The sequence below is a fragment of the Alosa pseudoharengus genome, unplaced genomic scaffold (assembly GCF_046254945.1).
Source record: "Alosa pseudoharengus isolate Yale_2024_CS ecotype anadromous, Long Island Sound unplaced genomic scaffold, YU_APseudo_1.1 YU_APseudo_1.1_scf_10, whole genome shotgun sequence".
Taxonomy (NCBI): Eukaryota; Metazoa; Chordata; class Actinopteri; order Clupeiformes; family Clupeidae; genus Alosa; species Alosa pseudoharengus.
The window spans coordinates 12858781-12869487 of NW_027468565.1; the positions used below are offsets into that span (position 1 = coordinate 12858781).

Genomic DNA, 10707 nt, shown 5'->3' on the forward strand with positions numbered 1-10707 from the left:
CTCTGACATTTAGCACAGACGGAGGGAAAAAAACAACAACCTCCTCTTTAACTGCTCATCCAATCAAACGCACAATCATCGGGGCTCAGCTGCCTATGGGGACGATGCGTCGGGACAGCGAGGGGCCTCTCAGGTGTCCTCATAAAACCATTACACTTGACCTTTAGCGGTCCATTGGCTTATCCGGTTACTGCGTGAGAGCACATCCCTGTTGGTTTGCGCCCTGTACATACAGATAGGCAGGGTCAGAATGGGGTCAAAAACAATGTAGTTATGAGGGTTGCTGTGGGACAGGCACAGGGAGGGAGGGAGTGTTCTGGTGCCCTTTGCCTCCTCTGAAAGAACAACATGGATTGGAATCATTTGTGTAGGTGGGGGGAGAGAGCAATCAGCTGAGAATCAGAGTGAGACGTATCTTTCTAAAGTATGCCTTATGTCTATTCTACAGGTTTCAGCCAGCCGTGAAATGAGTGTTTTGTTTTGTTTTGTTTTGTTGTATGTGTGTGTGTGTGAGTGAGTGAGTGAGTAAGTGAGCGAGAAAGAGAGAGCAATAATCTCTGTCTGGGATCTTACACTTATTTAAAATCTAAGTATAACTTAGGGTGTAGACATCAAGTACAATTTGAATATAGTGTGTGTATGTGTGTGTGTGTGTGTGTAATATGAATGTTGCAACAGTTGCATACTGCTGCATAGCCCAATATTAGCAAAGATAACAGTCTTATAGGACATCTCTGGGCTAACAGCGAGCGCCATAAACCGTATCTTTTACACAATCATTCTGTGATAGTTGAAGTGATTGCCTGCATTCTTAGAATAACATGAAATGCCAAGCAAACAAATGGCTATATCTTCTAGATTTGACATCTAATGTTTGTGAAGGTTTGTTTGCAACTCAGTTATCTGCAGTGATGTGTGATGGGTAATGCACACATTGCAGGTGAGGGATATTTTTGGTATATCATAGACACCATCCCATGAATATGATACAGTGCCTACCTTTGCATGGGTCTTCTCTGGCATTCTCCAGGACCAGGTTGGCCATACACTTCACCTCCGACTCCTGGATATCAGTGGCCCATAGGGCTGTAACCAGAACATGGTGCTTTGAGCTGCAGGAAAAGAAGGAATGCCGATTCACATAAAACGACCTTAAAGAAGCTGTTCAAATTGTAAAGAGAAAAAGGTAACACCCGCTCCTCAACCCCTACCACAATACCATTCATTATTTCATTGTTGTATAATATTGTAATTTTCTAAATAGGCGTTCTAACAAAGAATCATTTGATTTGTATTTCTTGTGCTCAGAAAGAAACTGCTTTAAACTGATAACTGATGGGAAACAGACACTTTGAGATGCCCTGAGGGCAAAATCAGCAGCAGCCCTATAGAATAGCAGCCCTGTAGAATACAGTGACAGAGAGAGAGAAATAAGGGAGAGAGTGATGAGGGAGAGAGAGAGAGATAAAGAGATAAAGAGAGGGAGATATAAGGTGATAGAGAGAGAAGAGAGAGAGATAGAGATAAAGAGAGACGAGAGAGAGATAGAGATAGACAGAGAAAGAGAGATGAGAGAGATAAAGAGAGAGACTAGAGAGAGATAAAGAGAGAAAGAGAGACAAAAGAGAGGGAGAGATAAAGAGAGAGAGAGAGATAAAGAGAGAGAGAGAGAGAGAGAGAGAGAGAAAGAGAGACAAAAGAGAGGGAGAGATAAAGAGAGAGAGAGAGAGAGAGAGAGAGAGAAAGGGAGATGAGAAAGATAGAGAGAGAGAAGAGAGAGATAAAGAGAGAGACTAGAGAGAGATAGAGAGAAAGAGAGACAAAAGAGAGGGAGAGATAAAGAGAGAGAGAGAGACGAGAGAGAGAGAGAGAGAGAGAGAGAGAGAGAGAGAGAGAGTGAGTGAGTATCTTAATCTGACATAGATAGATAGATAGATAGATACTTTATTGATCCCCAGGGGAGTGTGAGATTAGATTGGGTGCTCCCCTCAGATAACCTTCAGTGATTTGGATATGAATGAAAATAATCAGGAGTTCAAAAAAGGCAAACAGTCCATAGGTAAAAGCTAGGTACCATGTTGTCATTGATTGCACAAGCCTGAACAGGTTCAGTAGTCAACCAATAGGAAAATGAGAATCTTCCCCTGTTGTTATCAAACAGGGAATGTCACTACAAACGTTACGTAACTTTCATGAGACAAAGAGGTGTATGCATGTGTGTATAGGGAGGGGTTCTCCACAGTGACTGTCAGTGAAACATGGCAAACAAACAAGCTGTCAGGTCTTTAGGCAGGTCTGAGTGTCAGCGGAGAGGACTCTCTCTCTCTCTCTCTCTCTACATAGGAGGTAGTGGCAAGTGTGAGAACCCATTTTTGGTGCACACCGCTGAGACTAAACATCCATTGTGGTTCACAGCACCTTGATCTTTAACTTGTAGTGGGCACTCTCTCTCTTTCCATTTCCCACTGAGCGAATGAGATGCAGTTTCAGGCAGTAAAGGGAGCTCTGGCCTTGGAAACAGGGAAAGCACTTAGCTGTGACCTTGCGCGCGCGCACACACACACACACACACACACACACACACACACACACACACACACACACACACACACACACACACACACACACACACACACACACACACACACACACACACACACACACACACACACACACACACACACACACACACACACACACACACACACACACACACACACACACGAGCTCGAAACCCCACACACCTACACTCAGGAAGAGTTTAGTGCCCACAAGTTAATTGCAGACATCCGCAATTTTTTCTATTAAAAAAAAAAATCTAGAGATAGAATTCTCAATGTAATGGCATTCTACAATAGCCCATGTATGCATATAAACAGAGAAAAAAGTTATACTATTTTAACAATAAATGGTTTGCCTGTTTTCAAGCCAATGTTTAGGGGAGGAAAGAATGTTGGTAGGGGGTTTATCAAGGCCAGTTTAAGAAATAATACTGGTCATCATCTATTTAAAATTGTAAAGGGCATGATGAATCTGGGTTTCTTGGGACAATGTGGCATGGGCAAAGCTGGACAGGGCGAATGCAAACACCCAGAGCCAACCCACAATAAAACCCCACAAACTGGCCGAATAGCACTGTTGCCATAACTACTCCCCCAGACATTCAAACAAAGCGCCGATTAGAAAGGGCCCCTAACTCGAAACAATGACAAGTCACCCCAACTTGCCAATAAAAGCTTTGCTTGCTGTCAAGTCCGTCTTCGTCTGTCAGTCCAAGCAATAGGCCCTCTGAGTAGCTGGCTCTACGTTGTCTTTTTATACCCAGAACAAGTTACCCTTTATTCGAAGATCACAATAGATAGTCTTAGATAAAGGATGACTCTGTAAGGCATTCGCACATAAATAATGTAAAAGGATTCAAAATACAAATCTTAAGAGAATGACTTCTAATATCCAAAAACAAGGAAGTGGTTGTTGTATTCATTTCACTTTGTTGAGTGGAGCGGGATTTGTTTAATTTGTTGATTCATATTCTGTCAATTCAGGATTACCATCATGGTTCACTGAATGGTTAAGAACTCATTTCTCATGTATGCCCATCTGGGACAGAGCCCATGGGATTTGTGCTTGCTCCCAGCATCAAAATGCTCTTTGCATATTGGTAGAAAAATTGGAAAGCCCTGAAAAGCAATTTCACTTTTGTCACCACAACAAACTCAGCCAAGCTTTGTGAGAATCGAGCACACCTTCATTTTCTGCAAACATGCACAGACAATGCTCTTTGTTATGTTAGCCCCATGCATGCATTGGTTTATCAGTGCGATCGTTCCATGGTCTGTGATTGTTCCCACAACAAAGTCAGCCCATGACTACACTGGAGTACTGTGTGTGTGTGTGTGTGTGTGTGTGTGTGTGAGGTGGGGTGGTGGTGTTGTAAGTGCTGTTGCAGAGTAAGTGAGGCATGGGGGGACTCACAGTTCCACAGGTACCCGGAGCAGAAGGGTCAGCATGGTGGTAGGGTCTGTCAGGGCCATCAGACGTGGCTCCAGTAGGGATATGATGGCAAGACCGGCACGGAATACACCTACCAGTCCTGAATAAAGAGAAAGAGAAACAGGAGAGAGAGAAAGACAGAGAATGAAACAGGGAGAAAGGGGAGAAGAAATGAGAGGATGGGGTGTGAGGGCATGTTTGCTTATAATTAACACAGAGAGGTGACCTAACTAAGTTCTGACATTCCGGTTACTGTACATGGGACATGAGATTATTGTTCATGAGACCTTGCATACAGAAACAACAGCAGAGTAGCCACCTAAAGAAGCTGGCTAGCTTGCTAACTGATGCATTTTTGTATTTACGTTTTAGTCCCAGTGCAGTAGAGTGTTTAGCTACCAGTGAGGACAGATGCGTTTATCTGTCTTTCACACCAGTGTTTCCCATACATTGACTTATTTGTGGCGGCCCACTACAATATCAACATTGACCACCACACAACGATTTTCCAGGTTGTACTAAATTGTGCTTAAATCTGGTTAGCATCATAACCACGCTGTGCTAATTTGTTAAAAACTGTTGTATTCAAGTTAATTCTGCAAACCAACCACCACAAATGGAATTCAATTCTGTGGGAAACACTGCACATAATATTCCATTAAAACTTTTTGAGCATGTTACAAAACTAGTCACTGACAAAAATATACCTCAACAACAGTAAATCATCTACATACTGTAGGGATCATACCATTACAGACAGCTTAGCTTTTAAACCCCTTTCCAGCCACCATTACCTAAAGAAACCACTAAACAAATACAGGGGCCTTGCAGTAACAAAGTCGTGTATCGGAGTAATTTGTTCCTGTCCATGCTAACACTGCGGTGCCTCCCAGGTGAGCTTTGTGGGCGAGCGCTGATGCATTAAGACCTCTGCTCAGGGAGGTGGACAGCTTCTCTCCCACGGGACAATAGAGGCCGGCCGGGAGGCCGAGCGTAAACAAGGGCTAACGCTAACGTGAGCGGTGCCACGGACCACTGATCCTCTACAACTCAGGACGGCTTTGAGTTAATTCCACGTGAGTGTGTGGTCTGCCAAAACATCAACAGCAATAACAACAACCCCCCCAAAAATAACACTTTTGGCAGACAAGCAGAATGACTGCTGCCACAAAACACAGAGCGGGATAATTGATAAACAAGAAATGTTGCTCAAGCAAGGCTGAAGTTCTATCATGCCTCTCTGCCAAGATAACTGCTCAGCTAAGCAGTTTAGATACTGCAGTTATGCCTCAGATTTATTGCTCGTGTACCAGTAATACCTCCTCACTTATGCACCTGGACACTATCAGTTTTGAACTTTTTAGAAAGGCAGAAAGGCAGGTCTTTGACTTTCTTGCATCCTCAGTGATGAGGTCCAGCACAGTATTTAGCAATGACAAAATAACAGCCCTGCACAGGTCAGAGAGATCATGAATAATGGAGCTATACCCTGGAGCATGACGAGGTCCCAGATGGCCAGCACAGAGTCCCAGCACGGCAGGGAGGTGAAGAGAGCCAGGAACCAGGGCTGCGCGTAGTGTAGAGACATCCCCCCACAGTCCTCCTGGACAGAGCATAGAACATGAGTAGTCAGAACAGGGCCACAAAACACAGTAGGGATCACATAATGACACAGCGCTGAACATCCACTTTTGCCTCTGAATGGCCACAGAGTGCCTGACCATTCAGGATATCGAGTCAATGACCTTGGAAAAAAAGTCAGCTATGCAGCTGAATTAAAATGAGATGGCACTGTTATTAAGTCTAACTCCTTTTAATCCACAATAATGTCTAGAACAGCACTCTGCAATCTCCACTGATGGGCAGTTTTTTTGTTTGTTTTTCTCTCTCATTCATTTCAGCTAAGAGGTGCAGACTCAGGGTGTGAGGCTGATGATCAGGGGTGATGAGCAGGGAGAAATAAAGTCACGACATCATCCACTCAAGTGCATGAGTTAAGCCCCCCCCCCCCCCCCCAACTCCCCCACACACACACTAAACACAATGATTCTGCAGCCTTTCTGCCTCGGAGCTGCTGAGTCAACTTGAAAAGGCAGAAGTTCCCTTAAGACATACTCATGCGGCACAAACGACAGCCAGCTCCCGGAGGAGAGCGGAAGACCTGCCTAACGAGGACCTGGGTGAGGTCATTTTGGAAGAGGAATGGGGGTGATCATCCTCAGTAAAGGAGAAGGATCAAAGCAACTTCTACCATTTCTTCCCCTGAAATGAAAAGGGATTCATATGAAGGCTTCCAACTCTAACTCAACAGTCATTTACACGTTGTCATCTTTAATTCATTGCAAGCCCAAACAGTGATTCAGGGAGAGCAAAATCATGTTTTATTCTCTATGCATTGTAGTGAAAGGGAATAGCTGTGTGTGTGTGTGTGTGTGTGTGTGTGTGTGTGAGTGAGTGAGAGAGAGAGAGAGATACAGAAAGAAAGAGAGAAAGTGTGAGGGAGTGAGTGAGCGAGTGAGTGAGACAGAGAGGGAATATGTGTGTGTGTGTGAGAGTGAGAATAAGTGTGTGTGTATGATCTTAGGAAATCTGAGCTCCCTTCACCAGCAGAAGCAGAGCTGCTCACCAGATGGGATCCAGTGAGTGGACGAGGACCTCTGGTTACTGCCAGCCCTCTACTGCTTTAGCCAGCAAGCTCAAATCACCACTAAACTGCTCATTCTGTCAAAGTGCTAAGTGGACAGACCAACCCAGATCAAAGCATAAAAGCGGACACATGCATGGGCACATACTGACCATGTGCTGTGACAGTGAAGGCCTCGTGTGTTTAAGGAGCTGGTGAAAGACTGCAGCCTGATGTTGGATTCTGCACAAAACAAAACAACAAACATGAAAATGTTTGAAAAAACATGAAAAAACAGAGTTGTCAGATAAGTTATGATTTAAACAGGGACTATAGCCTACTCTGAAAGCAGATTTGAGGGATGCTCATAAGTAAAAAAATATTACTTCAGAGGGCATCACGCTGCAGTATGGTGTCAGCTTAAAAGCTTAAGAAAAGGTTCTTTAAGCACATTCATACTTCTCTGATGAAAGATCAAAAAACTCAGATAGGTATTTTGGCTCCCGTAGAAGAACAACCAGGGCCCAGAATGCTTCCTCCTCGCTCAGGTGCATAAGGAGAACTGCAGCGATGCAGGACATTCCTAAATACAGAAAGCAGAGGATAAATAACCTGTTGGGCATGTCAGAGGGACAGAGGGAAATGGATATGTACAATGTGTGTGATCCTTCTGGCAGTCTGCATGGGGATATAAGAAAATAAGCCAGTTTATGGCCCGCTACTGGCCCCAGCTGTCTTCAAGAGGTACAACCACATATCAAAACAGCGTATTAGGGTCCTTAAGCAAGAGAGATTGCTGAATTTATTAATCAATAATCTATTTCAAGCATTTACTGTATATAGTTGTAGTGTGCTTATGAAGTTTTCTAAAACTAGTAAGCTGACTACATAAAAGGCATGCCCGTAAGCTGACTACCTAAAAGGCATGCCCGGCACTGATAAAAGAATGGTAGCATGCGGTTGCCTTTTGGTAACATTGGCGACATTGTGCTGTGAGAGCTTCTTCTACATTCCAGATGGCTTTCTGACCAGGACCACAGAACTGGACACTACACAGCCTGGGGGTGTAGTAGCAACGACAGAGCTATTGTGTGCTGCACCATCTACTGAATTAGAAGATAGTACCAAAACCAGTTGTGCCTGCAATAACAACCACCAATGGGTGGTAAATTCCTGCATAGCGTTTCTGAATAACCTCCACTCATCATTCATCATGAATTTCAGCAACGCATGCTCAAGGGTGGCTCTTATTTTGGAAAATATTTCATTCGTTTCTCATTAATATGCTGGAATGTGGGAGCCCTTGATTGTCCCTGAAATCACGTACAAATCCAATAAATATTCCCTCAAAAATTCCCTAAATAATAGGAAGGGTTTCTGTTTCTACCACATTCCATGTGCCACTGAATGTATCCAATGAAAACGTAACTGCAAAACACAATTGCAAGATAAAGAGCATACAGGAACATAACCAAACCACATGCTTGTTGTTGGGATGTAGGCTCTTGAGGTGATTCCGATAAGAATGAGGGGCATGATGAATTGCCATATCCCTTTACTTTTCTTTTGGTCAAAGTGCTTAAAAATCACACCTTACCTTGGCTGTAACCAATCTGAGGGTTGTACTTGGCATAGACAGTGAGAACCCGGAAGAGCTTGGCTTGGCCTTCAATGGCTTCAGGACTCTCTCCCATGAGTGAGCGATGTGTTGGAAATGACCTCTCTGCGAGTAAAAATAAAAGTTATATTAAATAGTATATTATTATAAAATCATCATCATTCAAGTAAAATGACATGTAGCATTCTTCATGGCCAAATACGTAATTTAGATGAAATTGCACTATTAAGTAGCCCTAACACTCACTTAGCTCCTGTGCTATCTGGTGGAAGAGCGCCACCTCCTGGCTGCAGAAGGCCAGTGCAGGAGACGCCTGGGCCGGGCTAAGCATGCTGCTGAGAGCGGACAGGATGCTGTACTCACTCACTCCCAGATCAACCAGGGGTTTGCGGATCTCATCCAAGCAAGCCTTCAAAAGCACAAAGTCTCCAACTTTAAAATGCAGTTATTGGAAAATAAGCCTTTCACCAAGGTGGGTGCGCACACACACACAAATAATTTGGCCATAAGAAATTCAGTATTCAAGTTAATTGCATTTGTGTCACATCAATGCAGCAGAGACAAAAAAACAAGTGCCAGTCTCATGATTCTGGATTGTAAAATGAATATTGCATAGAGGCAATATGTTTACTTGTATGTTTGTTTGTTTGTATGTTTATATATCATCAAAGCTACTACCTGGTAGTTGAAGACACCAGATTCCCTAAGAGAGTCAAGGTTGAGCAGGCACTTCCATACTCTTCCTCGTAATGATGGAGGAATCCCCATTCTGATGAAGCGCTCAATCTGAAAAAAGGAATTAAAAGCAGCGTGTGCGTGGACTCAGATAGGTCACAAGGCGATTTAGATTGTTCCGGAGTCCAGACTAACTCGAACAGGTTCATAAAACTGCACCAGTAAGTAAAAGTGCAAACAATTAGGCTAGAAAGAGTAGAATTATTATTTGATAAAACAAAACTTTAAAATAGGTAGTTCGGATAAATCACTTAGATCTAGATGACTGGAACTGACTAAACGTTTGCGATTTTACACAGAAATTTGTTGGAAATGCTTATTGATTGAGAGTAAAGACAAAAAATAATACCTGACTCCGACAAATAAAACTGGACCCGTTCCAATAGCTCAACAGTTCGCACAACTGTTTCACTCTAACGGCGTCTGGTTGAGGGTAACTGTGAAAGGAGAGTTTGATATCTTTATCTGACACAACCGCGTATCAATCACTGAGATGTGTTAAATGCACATTAATTTCGATATAGAAGGGAAGACTAATAGTCTACCTGTATTCATGAGATCGGTGTTGCAATTTTTGCTCTCTCTTTTTGCTGAGCGCAAAACCAAATTCATCGAAACCCAAGCTACTTGAACGCCTTTTGACAATTGGTGTCCTGTTGCTAGAGCTGCTGCTTAGTCTCCTCATTCTTAAAACGAACTGTTACACAACAGTCGTTTTTTAGTTTTGTTTAATGAATGACTTCAACTCGATATAATGACCAGTGTCCCTGTTTGTCGCAATCGCAACATTCAAAATAACCCGCTGTTTGGTAGCGCCTACTTTCTGGAATTGAGTGACATTGAAATTGTCCAGTCTGAATTTTCATTGGGCAAGCCCGAACAAAATGCATTTCACTTTTGTTGGAAGCGCATGCAAGAAGACACACCACGTCACCTACTGGAGTGGAGTGCGTACAAACATTTAGATATCTTTACACAGCAATTTGCAGCAGTTGAGGAAATAAAAATATCGACTAATTTAATAATATTTCTCTACTAGCCTATTTTTTTTCGCTTGGCAATAAAAAAATAATTGAAAAATCAACTTCTGAATGCAGACACGCATCCAACGCCATGGATGGAACCAAGTGTTTCCACTAGATGTCGTGGTATACCGCTTATTCAGTGAGGGCTTTTCGAAACCTGTTCTTCGATACTAAACCCCATAAAAGCATATGCTATAAGATAGGACAGAGCAGGCTAAGCTACATTACAGTTTTTCACATTTGCTAAAACACCAAACCTCATTCTCTGAACCAAATGCTCAGCTGCCTGAACATATTTCTTGAATCGATCACTCTTTTGGTAAAACCATAAAAAATGTTCTCGCAAACTCTAAACACATTAGGCCTATCATGCAATAAAACACATTTTGCACTGTAATGCATAATGGTAACCACAAGTGGCAAAAGGTAAACACAAAGAAAGCACAGATGTCATACATTAAACACAACAACAAAAATATCACACTTGTTTCAAATGATGTGACGCAACCTAGTTCAGTGTGCAAACAGATTGCTGAACTGTGCAGGTTCATATTAACAATGCACAGAAACAGTCATTGAGGCATTCGAGTGCATTGTAGGCTGTAGACTGTAATGTAGGCATATTTCTCATTTACAGTACTAAAATGTCTGTCTTTTCCTTTATACAGTTTTTCCACAATTGCTTAAAACCTTCCACCCTTTTCTAAAAACTG

General features: G+C 42.7%; 1 protein-coding gene across 1 annotated transcript in view; it reads right to left on the reverse strand.

Moving 5' to 3' along the window:
* Window positions 1–9396, reverse strand: part of LOC143139683 (uncharacterized) — a 39129-nt gene extending 29733 nt beyond the window's left edge. The window contains exons 1-9 of the mRNA XM_076300366.1: window positions 9319–9396; window positions 8913–9020; window positions 8481–8643; window positions 8214–8339; window positions 7076–7199; window positions 6790–6859; window positions 5482–5596; window positions 3976–4093; window positions 1000–1112 (exon numbers count right to left, since the gene is read on the reverse strand). Coding sequence (XP_076156481.1) covers window positions 1000–1112; window positions 3976–4093; window positions 5482–5596; window positions 6790–6859; window positions 7076–7199; window positions 8214–8339; window positions 8481–8643; window positions 8913–9002 — 919 coding nt within the window. The 5' untranslated portion in view covers window positions 9003–9020; window positions 9319–9396. The remainder of the gene's footprint in view (window positions 1–999; window positions 1113–3975; window positions 4094–5481; window positions 5597–6789; window positions 6860–7075; window positions 7200–8213; window positions 8340–8480; window positions 8644–8912; window positions 9021–9318) is intronic.
* Between the last annotated feature and the right edge of the window lie 1311 nt (window positions 9397–10707).